This window comes from Sinocyclocheilus anshuiensis, unplaced genomic scaffold, assembly GCF_001515605.1.
Source record: "Sinocyclocheilus anshuiensis isolate Anshui unplaced genomic scaffold, SAMN03320099.WGS_v1.1 scaffold1469, whole genome shotgun sequence".
NCBI lineage: Eukaryota > Metazoa > Chordata > Actinopteri > Cypriniformes > Cyprinidae > Sinocyclocheilus > Sinocyclocheilus anshuiensis.
In genome coordinates, this window is record NW_015549669.1 from 469,485 (window position 1) to 484,888 (window position 15,404).

At 35.3% G+C, this 15,404-nt stretch overlaps 1 protein-coding gene across 1 annotated transcript in view; it reads left to right on the forward strand.

Annotated features, from left to right (window-relative positions):
- Positions 1 to 15,404, forward strand: part of LOC107660312 (glutamate receptor ionotropic, kainate 3-like) — a 148,162-nt gene that overhangs the window by 94,692 nt on the left and 38,066 nt on the right. The window contains exons 8-10 of the mRNA XM_016449590.1: positions 4,568 to 4,711; positions 7,610 to 7,717; positions 11,653 to 11,766. Of these exons, the coding sequence (XP_016305076.1) occupies positions 4,568 to 4,711; positions 7,610 to 7,717; positions 11,653 to 11,766 (366 nt within the window). The remainder of the gene's footprint in view (positions 1 to 4,567; positions 4,712 to 7,609; positions 7,718 to 11,652; positions 11,767 to 15,404) is intronic.

Sequence of the window (15,404 nt, forward strand, 5' to 3'; positions counted from 1 at the left end):
AACACACTTAATCCAACAACTAGACCCGACAAGCACAGACTGGGGCTAAATACACAGGATAACGAGACACACCTGACATCAATGAACAATCAACGTGAGGGAGAAACTGGGTCACAGGGAGCACAAGTCTGACAATAGGGAGAGAAATCCTGAAATGTTTTCCTCAAAAAACATAATTTCTTTATGACTGAAGAAAGAAAGACATGAACATCTTGGATGACAAGGGGGTGAGTAAAACACATTAAACAATGGCACAAAAGCTTTGAATAGGTTCCACTTGTATCCAATCTAATCCATAGCCATACTTATTCAGCTAATCCATACTCTTAAAAAAAATAAACTTTAAGGGTTATATATATAACCTTTAAAGAGCTATCTTTTTCTTGATATATTCCAAGACTGTGAACAGTTTCAGATGGATTTGGTCTATGTAATAATAATAATAACATGGTCAGGAGAAAAAATGTGGTACTCAAATACAGTATCTACATTTATTTGCTATGTAATATAATCCTTTAGACTCAGCAGTTCAGATTTAATAATCCCAAATGTTATGCCTTATACGCTGCCATTATTGAATACCATAAATGTTGGATTTATGTGACATAATTTTGCTAAGACCTCCTCATGTAAGACATAATAAAATGAACAATGTGCTATTTTCGTAATGATATATATACAGTATATATATATATATATATATATATATAAGCTTTAAATAGGATTTTTATCCCATATCAAAATTCTTGATGCACTGAAATTTCATAATTTTTGTTACCAATTTCAATATCACAAAAAAGAATACTGCTTTGAATAGGTTCCACTTGTATCCAATTTAATCCATAGCCATACTTATTCAGCTAATCCATACTCTTAAAAAAAATAACCTTTAAGGGTTATATATATAACCTTTAAAGAGCTATCTTTTTCTTAATATATTCCAAGACTGTGAACAGTTTCAGATGGATTTGGTCTATGTAATAATAATAATAACATGGTCAGGAGAAAAAATGTGGTACTCAAATACAGTATCTACATTTATTTGCTATGTAATATAATCCTTTAGACTCAGCAGTTCAGATTTAATAATCCCAAATGTTATGCCTTATACGCTGCCATTATTGAATACCATAATATCATAAAGACTGGTTTCAACTGTATGGCTTCTGTGATTATCTATTAATCTGTTTCACAGTAGTTCAAATACTCCTACGCCGTTCTGTAGAGTTTCTGATTATTTTAATGTAGAGGAGTACTGTTATTACACAGACACACACAAATGCTTTCAGAGCTACCATTTCATTTAAATTTACTTTTTTTTTTATAAATATCAAGGTGCACTTTGTCTTTTGTGTAAGGTTGAAAACCCTGGCATATGCATCTTATATGGTAATATTGGATTTGGAACAGCTAACAAGACTGATGTGAGGCATATAGTTCCTACCACATCCATCTGTGTGTTGAATGTTTGAATACATTTCATTGCAACCACTCAGTTTAGTCAGTCCAGCTATTGACTGAATGTACTTTTTCATCTGGTCTAGTGTTCCCAACACTCTCTTATTACCCACAGCTATCAAATCACAACAACTTTTTGCCTGGTTACAAGAAGCCTATGGCAAGGTCGATATAAAGGACATCTCAGTGAACACATCTTCCTGCGGACATGCTCGATCTAGAGTAGCTCACATTGCCTGAACAAGCCCTCATCTCTCCAGAAGATTGTTACAGTAGGATGTGTTAGAGTTCGGGCAAGTGGATGGTGTACCAGTTATTTTCTTGCTTTTTATGCATTGTCCGAAGTCTTTGCAGAAATAATCAGTCCCGTTGCTTTATGGCTGGTGACAATAGCAGAGCTGGAAAAATAACATGTTTTTTGTCTATATTGAGTATTTTGGTTCTTGCTTGTGTGACCAAAACATTTTTTTTTAGTAATTCTGAAGACCTTGATTACCTGATTCAGGTGTGTTTTTAATTGGGGTAGGAGCTAAACTCTGCAGGACAGTGACCTTCCAAGAGCAAGATTGGACTACCCCGGTATATGTTAGAGGGAATGTTTTAAGAGCTGAGAAATAAACTGACTGAAGAAGGTTGGAGACCAGACACATCCTTGCTGAAAGTAAGGTAGATGTTAAAGTTATTTGATGAGCTGAGCTTGGGGGATCAAAAACCTTGGTCAGATTTGTGGGGTACAAGGTTTTATGCTGCTCCCAGCATTTCTCCTGGAGTTGGTGATGCTATATCTTGCCCATAACTTTTTAGCCTGTCATGTAGGGGAATACATTGTGAACTTTTTTGAAGATATTCTTTGCAGATAGTTTGCCAACACTTGAAAGCAGGGATGGATAAGTCCGGTCTAAGAGGGTCACCTCATTCTGCAGAGTTTAGTTTAATCCCTAATCAAATAAACTTGTCTGTAAAATGTTTGTAATCCTGAAAATGTCGGTTTGATTTATGAGGTGTGTTTGATTAGGTATGAAGCTAAACTCTGCAGGACAGCACCCCTTTAAGACTCTTATGAAATGCACATATTTTTATCATACAGTATAACAGCAGAGCGGTAAATGCCAATAAATAGCCAATGGCTCAATTAGTATCTTAGTTGGAGTAATTCATTTATTTGAGAACCGAGTTCATTTTATTACTTTTGGAGGTGTGTGTAAGGCATCTTATAGGTACATTTTCATAGTTCTTCTTGAAACACATTCTGATGTAGGGCATCCTTACGCTATTTAATAAGTTATTAGTTTTTTTCTGAATCTTACATGTTGAGGGTGTTCAGCATTACTGGAAAACAGTGTTATGAAAATTGAGGGAGAACAGACTTAAGGAAGCGGTGTCTGACAATCTTCATGTTTAGCTGTTGCCTCTTTGCTGTTGATTGAGTGTGTCTCAATGGGAACTTGTGGTTGGATTTGGCTCAGAAGTATGACTTGGTCATGCAGAGATTGTAGAAAGAGATTAGCTCTAGTCACAGTGGTTACAGATGCTGAAATAGTTGGAGGACTAACATCTCCTTCTCTTGTGCTGTACTTGCTTGATGGACCCTGCAGATAGATTCCCTTATATTTGTCCATCAAAGTCAGTACTCCAAACTAACATATGAGAGATACAGGTGCCACCAAATTCTACAAAATGGTAGCACTGACACGTGATTAGCTAGAACTGGCGGAGGGTACAGAAACTAATAATATAGTACATTATTTGTCTCATGGACAGTAAAGCACAGAGTTTGAGTTGGGATTAAGATGTAAATTTACTTAACAACTGTAACATCTGTAAGGAGGTTAAAAACCTTATGTGTACGTGCAATTTGTATAGGGAAATTTTAAATATTCTGGACCATATTCTGTAACCACATTCTATACCACATTTCTGCCAAAAATGCCATGGTTACAGTTAGTGTTACTACAATAAATCTGTGACAAATGTTGGTAATTTGTTGATTGAAAAGCCTTCTAACTAGATCGGGGTGGCGAACGTCGGTCCTGGAGAGCCGCAGCCCTGCAGAGTTTTGCTTCAACTTTAATCAAACACGCCTGACCAAGCTAATCAAGGCCTGAAGGGTTACTAGGAAGCTACAGGCAGGTGAGTTTTTATTAGGGTTGGAGCTGAACTCTGCAGGACTGCGGCTCTCCAGGACCGACGTTCGCCACCCCTGGACTAGATCATGCATGCCACAAAGTTTTTTTCTTGTTTTCAACATTAGTACTGTTTCATCTAGCTTTAAATCACCAAGACATCTGGGTTTTGTAACAAGATCATTCTGTGCTGAATTCAAGTGCCTCTCACTGGATCGCATGATCGAGATCAGTCCGCAAATAAACATACCTGCTCTGAGTTCAAATGAGTACCACTGTTTCATTTCCACTTTTGAAGCATTTGCCGTTTGATGTTTCTCATCAAAAATAGCAGCGCAAAATCAAAGAGAGTTGGGCAACTTTGGAGCTAACGAAATGCCAACAAAACAGTACGAAAAAGGTACGACCATTTAGTCGCAGTTTGGAGCAATGCAATGTCACACCCATGTGTAATCAATCAGTGACTTCAATCAATTATTTTTTCTACACTTATACTTTTTTTATTATTAGACATTTATACTTGTAGCATTGGTCAGTTAAAGAACAACAATGCATTACTAAAAAAAAGAAAAAAGCCTTGTTCATAACACTGAATGCAATTTTTCTAATTTGCAAATGAAGCACTTGCTTGTTAGCAGCTTATTATATTAGCACACCCTTATGCACTATTGAAACGATAAGTATGAACCATGGGAAATTGGGCACACAACAACGACATGAAAATGTTGCCTATTTCTTGAACCCTTCCCCCTTCCTCCTCCTTCAAGAACAACAAACCATTTACTCATTCACACTGTCTCCTAGCATCAGACTTGAATCAAAGGTTGAAGAGTTCTCTTCTGCTTACATTTTGATTCAACTGTGCTAATGGTCCTGAGCAGTGGCCCAGTTTGCTGTTTGACAAGGTTGTCAACTGGTCAGGTCTTGCACTCCTCCCACTTGTCAGATCCTTTCAGCTAACATATCACCCCACCTATTTATTCCAGACAGATGCTGCTCTGACATATGACGCAGTCCACATCGTGTCGGTTTCTTACCAGCATGCGCCGCAGATGACTGTCAACTCATTGCAGTGTCATCGCCACAAACCCTGGAGGTTCGGAGGACGCTTCATGAGTTTCATTAAAGAGGTAATGACAAACGCTCATGGCACTGCTGTCACAAACACTTCTGCTCTCCAGAGACAAGATAATATATATAAGATATTGTTTAAATTACAGAGTATCAGCTTCTCTGCTGCTCACTTGTCATTGATGCCTGTTTAAGCTCATTCCAAGTGGTTCTCTTTTTATTTTTGATTTAAACCGCATTCATTGTATACGGTGACCCCCAAAAAGTATCTGCACACTTTAGCGATGATTGCAAAATTTTCAACTGACTATTTGAATGAATATTTAAGGATTTTCAATATTTAAATGTTCATTTTAAAGAAAGTTAGCACAAGCACACTTTTAAAGTTCGGTATGATATCACACAATTTAAAGACATACAAAGCATGCATAACAGTTGCTGAAATTAAATTTATATTTATTGTATATCATATTTACTAAATTATACAATTAAAAATGGAATTAAAGATGGCAATTTGATTCTGTACTTTTTATAGTAGGCTATAGTAATACATATTTATTTTAATTTTTTTTCAGGTAGCGCAAATTTCACACATAGCACACAGTGAATATGACATGAATGCGCCGTAGCAGCAAACTGTAGCCCAGCATAGTTCGAAATCAAAGTTTAAAGTTTGTCAATCACAAAATTTTTAGTGATAGCACAACTCTCCTGTCAGTGTGCAATTTTCTCAGTGCTGTCAAAATAAAAGTGCCACATGCTGTCAAATATCAGCTAAACAGAAAAAAAGACTGGTCAATGATGGTAATAATAATAATTAAAAAAAACACTACTTTTTTATATTTAGGGTCCCTGGCCAGGCGTCCCTGAGTCTGTAAATATTGTAAATGTATGTAAGGCAATGCCATTGCTAAATTTTTATGTTTCCAGATACTTTTTTTTATTGTCTTTAAACAGTACACTATATATGTGTGGTACCTGTGGTATCTTTCTGTGAAATAAATAACACTCGTTCTGATGTTTTGTTATCAGTGACATTCCTATAATTTTAATTTTGACCTAAATGTCCAAATACATTTACCAATTAGTCATTAGTAAATACTTTTACTACTGATAAATACCGCATCATTATTCAGCGGCGATCTTTGGTTTTAATGGTGAATCTTACCTGATAAACGATCACCATTCACCATCCATTTTAATTGCCTCATTTAAGTGCAGTAGATAAGTTGTTTGCAGAAAGTTTGCATTCGTACTGTTCTGGCCCTGCACTACTAAACTCACAGTGTCCCACTTTCTCATCACCGTGTGCTTCGCACGCAAATGTGCTCGTCATAATCAGCTCTTATTTCAGCTCACAAGAGAGACTTTGATTGGGACTCATAATAGGCAGATTAGAGTTGTTGAACACAGCTCTGTGGAGCGGCGTGTATGAGAGAAGAGCAAAATGAGGGCCGTGGAGTTGGCGTGGAGAGCATTGTCTCTCTTTGGCATAGCAGAGAACACGCGTTCTTGTGAAATGTCCTCGCTCCTGAACAAGAACGGAGGTGTTTCATTTGGAAGAGGTTATGGAGAGAGCTGGAGATCAGTGTGTGTTGTTTGGGGGAGGAGCTCTATGCTTAGGGGACGAGGGAGGAATGGAGAGGAGGAGTTGCAATGTATTTTTTTTTGGTTTCTCTAGAGATTGTTGCAAGTGAGATGATCGTTAATTAGGACGGAGGTCTTGGGGGAAGATGTGTCTGAGGCGCTGGGATGTAAAATGTAATTAAAAAGGAAATAGAAGCTGGGTGTGTGTGTGCTTATGAGGATGTGTATTAGAGGGTGCGTGTATGGAAAGCACAATTATGTGTACCATTGGACGAGAATTGAAGAACTGACTCTATTTCAATTCATGAATTTGAATGGATTTGGACACACACTGCAGACTGTTGAATTGGAATTGGAATTAAAGCTTATTTTATTTCCGCTGGTTGCCATTGCAACATTTCCCTTTTTTTTTTTATTTAGTTTAACTCACTGTGCTAAAATAACTCAAAAATAGTAAAAACTATGTAGACGTATTGAACTAATAAAAATGATAAACACAACATAATTACTAAAACTGAAATTACAATGAAAATGGAAAATAAATAAAAAATAATAAATACAAAATAATAATAACAACTATAATAGTGTATCAGTGATACTAAAATAACATGTACTGAACTGCAATTCAACAGTCACACAACAAATTAATTTAATTAGTCCAACGAAACATAAACAATTACAACATACATCATCTAATGTTTCCTATTTTTCCCTAATATATAGAATACAATTTCCTCAACTGGTTTGATATATTTCTGTAATGCTGTCAAAACATTTAACATGCACAACATCACAAAATAGCAATTATATATTTGTGATTATTCATAGAATAAATATTGACAAGATTGACAAAATGTTAACTATTTAAGTTTGATGATAATAAACAAGAGTATCAGGAAATTGTATTTTCCCCTGTACTGTCAATTCTAGATAAGTACTTTATTTTGGCTCATTTTGAAGACTTTGGGGTTGAATAGAGCATGCATTAAATTAATATGTTAATGTAGTACATATAATGAAAGCAAATTCAATTCTAATTGTAGGTGGCATTTCAGTATTTTCTGAAAATGTGCCATAAATTATATAACGTAACATGCATGATTTAGCTCAATTTAAGGTGTTTTTTTTTAAGCTGCATTATGGTAGCTATGGTACTACGGTACTATTGTAGCCCCTCAAACAAATTACTAAAAAATAACTTCTTTTTTTTTTTTGTACATTGTACTCCAGTTATGCCTCCTTTGTTGATGTAAATTAAATTCAAATTGGGGGATTTAATTGGGATTGAAATAGCATTCTCAATTAAATTCTGAATATTGCACAACCCTGGTGTCTTTAAATTATCAAACATCTCTGTCTGTTCTTTCAAGTCTCATTGGGATGGCCTGACGGGACGGCTGTGCTTTAACAGAACTACAGGTCTGCGCACCGACTTTGATCTTGACATTGTGAGTCTTAAGGAGGATGGCCTTCAAAAGGTAAGCCACCACACAAACACATAACAACTGTCTCATATCAGTCACAACATAACTCACAAACAAAGCACATATAGGATAATAATGCTTTTGCTATGTCTCCGTGCTTTGTTGCATAGTAGGAGGGATACAATTATCAAAATCGGCTTTCTTCCGCTACTGCTTGCCTGTTAAACAACTCACTTTTGTTTTGCATAGTCGATTAAGCCAGAAACATTCATGCTGCCAAAATGTGTCATTGCAAAGGATTGTTTCTCCCCTCAAATAACCTTCTGATCTCACAGTCTAGCATACTGAAACCTCTTGTACGTTGTCTCATTTGGTCACCATTGCTGTTGCTTACGTTTAATTACCTCCTAACAAGGAAGTAAATGAGGTGTTTAAACATAAGCATAAGTAAGTGGATCATAAAGCAAATTGGATTAGTGTACAAAGTACTGTTAATTACAAGCCTCCGTTAATGACCGGCTGAAGTTACACATAGCATGCTTTTGTGCAGTCATGAAGTATGTAAATATAACTGCATTCATCTAATTTTTTAGTTGTTGGATTTTCATTTAGAAGTTTGACTGTCATACTGTAGAAACAAAATTCGAATTACGCAAACACTGTTAGAGAAGCCATCAATGTACTAAACTGCACCACAGAGCTGCACAATAATGGTCAAGCATGGTTCTTGTGCTCAAAAATAAATAAATAAATAAATATATATATATATATATATATATATATAGATTTATCGTGAAGCCCTAATATATATATATATATATATATATATATATATATATAGGGAGATTTAAACACTTGACATCTGGCAACCGCAACCATGAAAGCATGTGAAGGTTTGTTACCAATGTATGACAATGCAATTGCCAAATTAAAATGAAACATTTTCAGGATAAATAACTGAAACTGCGTGAAAGAAAACAGACTTGCTGTGTTACATTTTTATTTGAGCAGAATATCTCAGTAAATATAGCTAAACTCCAGCTTACATGTTTGCCTGTATTTTCAGCACATCACATATTTTTCCATAATGTAGAGAGAGCTTATGCCAGGTTGAGAAGTTTAAGTAAACCACAGGGCAGAAAATGTATCGATTTAAGGGAGAAACAACAACAACAACACTGATTTGGGGATTTAAGTACATCTGGCAACCTCAATCATGAAAGTTGCACTAAAAACCAACTGAAAATATCACCAGCTCGAATTCAGTAGCACACACACACAACATGATAAAACCCATAATTATGTAGGGACATCTAATGTAATTCCCAGTAACATGCACATATTTCTCTTAGTAGACCACATATTTAACTTTTCTAGAAGTAGATATTCAGAAAAAAATGGATATTAGTCTGCATCTTAGATTGGAATAAGCAGGTTGAAAAATCTGTTCATTTTGAGAATGTTAATAAATAATTGTGCCTTCGCCTGATAATCACTTTTAATGAATTGAGTTAATTGCAGTCAATTTGCAATAATGGAACATCATTATATAAAGTGGCGTAGCATATCATCTGAAACGTGCATCACCTTGAATTTGCACAATCTATAACTAATACATGTGTCAAGCCATATGCATATGTTAGGCTCTGCATCATGTGAGCGGTGTTATCGGGTGATTTTTGCACCTGCGTGACTGAGATTTGCCGCTCTTGTGGCTTTATGAATATGAGAGCAGTTGTGGTGTCGCAGGAGGGGGCAGCGCCACACATCCTCAGACAGAGATGGATACAGACAGCTATGAGGCCATTTGCAGTAATGATTTGTTGAGGAGTGACTGAACAATATGCAGGACTTCTTTTTTTCTCGCTGCAGGGGATTGTTTGTGCAAACTAGCTTAATTTGCCCAGATTCGCTGATATTAGAGGGAATATTCACAGTACAGCTATTTCAACTCCTCTGCTGTCTGCATTTTACTGTGCATATGTTTGCTCTGTGTTTGTACCTTAATTAATTGTAAGCGTGTTTTTTTTCTAATATCCCTTGAGGCAGATAGAACACTCCAGCTGAAATAGACTAATTGATTGATAATCAACTGGATTGGTCCCACTGCAGAGTTAAACAAATTAGCTTGCAAGATAATACTCAGCAATATCTCATCTTGAGCGTAGTGTTATGATATATTTGAATTGCTTGGTTAAGGTACAACCAATTTAATATACACAACTGGTCAAAAATTGGAATAATTAAGATTGTATAGACATTTTTTGACAGAAGCCCCTTATGCTTACCAAGGCTGCATTTATTTGATCATAAATACAGTAAAACAATAATATTCAGAAATATTATTACAGTTTAAAATGTTTTCTATTTTAATATATTTAAAATATTATTTATTCCTGTGATGCAACACTGAATTTTCAGCATCATTACTCCAGTCATCATCATCATCATCATAGTATTATTATTATTGTTGTTGTTATTGTTGTTGTTGTTATTTAAAAATACAAAAATGAAACAAATGTATTCAGCAGGGACACATTAAATAGATCAAAAGTGACAGCAAAGACATTCACAATGTTACAAAATAATTATTTATTTTTTTTATATACATTTTTTATACATTTATAAATGTTGTTATTTTAGAATGATTTCTGAAGGATCATATCACACCAAAGACTGAAGTAGTGATGCTGAAAATTCAGCTTTACCATCACAGGAATAAATTATGTTTGACAATGTATTCAAATTGAAAATAATTTATTTATTTATTTATTTGTTTATTTATTCCCTTGTTTGTTTGTTTCACAATATTACACAATATCAGCATAATACGGCTACATGAAAATGACACTTTGGATATACTATATACAGATATAGTGTGTGCGTGTGTGTGTTTGTTTTGTTTGTTTGTTTGTTTGTTTGTTTGTTTGTTTGTTTGTTTGTTTGTTTGTTTGTTTGTTTGTTTGTTTGTTTGTTTGTTTGTTTGTTTGTTTGTTTGTTTGTTTGTTTGTTTGTTTGTTTGTTTGTTTGTTTGTTTGTTTGTTTCAAATGACTCTCACAATATTCCAAATTAAATTGCTAAAGATACAAAGAATAAAAAAGAAGAAATAATATTTAAAGACGTCAAATGTATTATTAAATACACACAGGACAGCATACCTGGAAATCTTAGATATTTTGTCTATTATTATTGTCAAAGGATGAACAGCTAGTTCTTTTAAGTACAACAACTCAGCATTGTAAGAAACTTAAACACCTTTTGTCTTTCCATACTGGTTTAGTATAAACGTATTTATATTTTAGAAGAATATACACAAAGGAATAAGGATGGTTAAAACTGAAAGGCCAAAAACACTTTTTGCAAGAACGCAAATGAACATAGCCTCAAACATTTGGTTATTAGCTTCTAGCCATGCAAGACTGAATTCACACATCATTGCAAAACTTGTCGACATGCAATTCATACCAGAACACAAGTATGTGCGGCGACCTATTCACTATAATTCATAAATTTTTACAGTGCAAACAGATGTTTGTTTGTTTATTTGTTTATCAATTTTAAAAATGAACTAACAAATGACTCGTTTATAGTTTATGCTACATATTAAACTGGAATAGGATTATTTAATCACAATCAATCAATATATCAATACAAAACACCATTACAATGCTATCAGATTGTAATTCATCCAGTTCTGCCTTTTCCTTTGTTCAACATTTTGTTTTTGCAAAATTGAATTGAAAAGCAATCTCCTTTGGTGGAATTGTCCTTCCTCTATGTTAATGTATTCAGAGTGTATGCAAGGGCCTAGGTACTCATGAGCCCGAGTACAGACCTATTTTCATAAAAACAGAAGAGCCAATCAACTAATGCTTCTGGATGAGCTCAGCACAGTGCTGCTAATGCAGTCAGATGGGCTATTGCGATGTGGATGGGTCACACAGGTAAGTAAAACATGCTCTGACTACATGAATTTCATCTTTTCTAGGTGGGGAAGTGGAGTGCATCTGGGGGGCTGAACATCACCGAGGTCCCCAGGCAGAACGGCATGAACATCACTGACTCGCTTTCCAACCGCTCTCTGGTCATCACCACCATCCTGGTAAGGTCATTGAGATGCGTGTGTGTGAAGGAGAGCGCTCTTCTGTCTCCTGCTTTATCATTCTATGTCTAATTTACTCTTTCTCCAAATTTCACTTTCTTTTCTAGTGTGCTTTACCTTGTTTCAGGTCAGCATATGGGCTGCTTTTCAAGTAATGAAACGCACATGCTCCATATTCTCATTTCCTGTCACAGAAGAGCCAAATAGCTCTGTCCCTTTCAGTGTCTCAGTCCTTGAAATAAATCGACCTGGCTGAATCAACAACACAAGATGTCTTCCCCTGTTTGAAATCAAGTTTGAGCCTCAACCATCTCCCCTGACTGCTTTAGTAAGCAGAATAACAATTCTGAATTGGAGATGGTACCGACTCTCAACACATTTTGGCCATTTGAATTTGGAAATTAAACTAGAGTAGAGTTAATCATAATGAAATTCTGTCATGACAACTCTCAGAGTTCATCATGGTAATATACATGGCAATGTTAATGTGTTTGGCCTTGGTGGAACAGATCTGCTACACTGCTGCTACTGCGGCAGAGAAAGTATCGAGACTTGCAACTGCTAATACATCCACAGATACGCTGCTGTGAGCATGTAAGAAATATTGCTGCTGCATATATAGCATATGAAACAACCTCATACATAACATACATGAAATTACCCCATATACAGGTGGAGCTGGGGAAGGTGGAGGGGTTCTAAAGTGTGCTGCAACTGCTACAGCAAGCACTAGCCGAGTGTTTGAATGTTGAGCAGCAAGCTCATTGGCTGCTGGTGTGAAAAGAAACCAGCTGACACCAGCAAATCAGCTGCACCATGTGAATAATGATGTGATTGTATCAGATTGAGTTAGAACCTATCGGCCTGCACCATCTAGAGTTTCATGACAGAACTTTGTATTAAAGGCAGGGTAGGTGATTTGGTTCACAAACATTTTTGTTATGCTGGTTGAAAATCTCTTCACATCCCTATAGCAATCACTAAGTTAAGTGGTCTAAATTTATTTATATTGTCTGTGGAAGGCATAGGACCATAAAATATTTGTCCAATCAAAATGTTTTCAAAATAATCTAAATAATCTATCTGTATTTATGTTCTACTGTTAGTGTTATCTGTATGCACCAAGGGTCTGAGAGTAAAGCAATTTCAATTCTCTGTGTGTATGTGCTGTACATGTGGAAGAATTGACAATAAAGCAGACTTGAGACTTGAGATGTTCGGTCCGGAGTTTACGATAGGCTGTCCTGTCTGCCTGTCAAAATATGTATTTGCATACTTCTGCCCAACGTGTTTGTGCAGACATGATACGTCATCAGCACGTTCCAGCAAGAATGAAAGCATTATTATTGTAATATTATGCGCTTTGTACTGTAATGTTTTCTCACCAGTGAATGAGACATGAGGTAATCTGACAGCGTTGCATTTGCTTTGCACAGTGATTATGCAGGGAGGGTGGGGATCTTGGTTTCAAAGCTAGCTTGCTATTGCTAGCCTTTCCGAAATCGCCTACCCTACCGTTAATGTTTTTTTTTCCGTACAAATTTTGCCACATTTTTGCTTGTCTCTAGTCGGTTTAGACCCAGTTGCTACTACTTGCAATGTGCTTCACCAAACTACTCTCATAAAAGCAGGCCACATAGTAAAAAACTGTTTGCAGAGGATATCTGCATGCTTTAAAAACACAGCAGAATGGAACAAAGCACACATATCTCGAGATATTAAATCTTATGGTGCAAAACGCTGAAGAAAAATAAAAGGTATCAGTGAAAAAATTGAGTATGCATGCACTGTCATACATGATTTTATTTTTTTTTTTTAAGTTAGATAAATAGTGTTTCAGTTTTTCGACTTAATAATTTCATGTTTAGTTCAGTGAGTTACTTTCCATTTCTTTGTAATTGAAATTTTGTGAAAATTGTTTCTACACTGCTTTTTTATTTTTATTTTATTTTTATTTTTTTGACTGCATAATTATGCAAATTAAGCATAATTTACTGTCATTACTGGACTAAGAACATGCAACATATAAAAAGGGCATTGTAAAACTTTGTTAATTTCAATTAAATTGATTAATCAATCTACTTAAGACGCAATTCTTTTGATTGAAAATTTTGACTGACATCCTTAAAAATAAGTAATAAACTTCAATGGCTAACCATTGAACAGGTACCTACATTTTTTATTTTTTTTAATCAACGAATTCACTTATTGGATAATGCCACTGACCCACTCCAATTTGATTTCCCTCCATAGGATATTTTCAGAGATTTACTATAGACATGACCTTAACTTGTTACTGTTACAAGCAGATGCATGCTGGGTGAAATTCTGCTTTACCCAACATGCACTGTCATACATGATTTTATTTTTTTTTTTTAAGTTAGATAAATAGTGTTTCAGTTTTTCGACTTAATAATTTCATGTTTAGTTCAGTGAGTTACTTTCCATTTCTTTGTAATTGAAATTTAGTGAAAATTGTTTCTACACTGCTTTTTTATTTTTATTTTATTTTTATTTTTTTGACTGCATAATTATGCAAATTAAGCATAATTTACTGTCATTACTGGACTGAGAACATGCAACATATAAAAAGGGCATTGTAAAACTAAGTTGTTAATTTCAATTAAATTGATTAATCAATCTACTTAAGATGCAATTATTTTGATTGAAAATTATGACTGACATCCTTAAAAATAAGTAATAAACTTCAATGGCTAACCATTGCACAGGTACCTACATTTTTTTTTTTTTAAATCAACAAATTCACTTATTGGATAATGCCACTGACCCACTCCAATTTGATTTCCCTCCATAGGATATTTTCAGAGATTTACTATAGACATGACCTTAACTTGTTACTGTTACAAGCAGATGCATGCTGGGTGAAATTCTGCTTTACCCAATGTAATTTGCCAGATAATAGCACAAATTACACATCTTAAAATAAGTGTGTGCCCATTCAACATTGCGTTCTCACAGATGCCCGGAGGGCTGCCTTTACAGATGTCGCAGGAATGTTTCAGGATTTTGTGGTACTGGCAACAGCCTCTGTGGACTTATTTTGGACAGACAGATAAGTTATCAACAGGGATAAACACTGTCATTAAATTCGGAATGAACTGCAAGGCTATAATTATGTGTTAAGTTCTTGATACGATATAATCAGTTATTTTCTATTGTACCAAGCAGTGGTCCTGGGTTTTGTTATCTAAAGATAGTAACCAAGTATTTATTAAAGGGGTCATGTTATGCTGCTAAAAATAACATTATTTTGTGTATTTGGTGTAATGGAATGTGTTTATGCAGTTTACGGTTAAAAAAACACATTATTTTCCACATACTGTACATTATTCTTTCTCCTCTATGCCCCGCCTTTCTGAAACGCGTCGATTTTTACAAAGCTCATCGGTCTGAAAAGCGAAGTGTGCTCTGATTGGCCAGCTATCCAGTGCGTTGTGATTTGCCGAATACCTCAAGCGTGTGACGGAAATGTTACGCCCCTACCATATTGTGATGCCTTGTTCGGCCAGAGCGAAGAGACAAAAACATTAAAACCCATTATAAACGAGACATTTGTTGCATCCAGTGGGGACATAATTATGGATTATAATGACTTATACTGTCTTTTTACGTGTTGC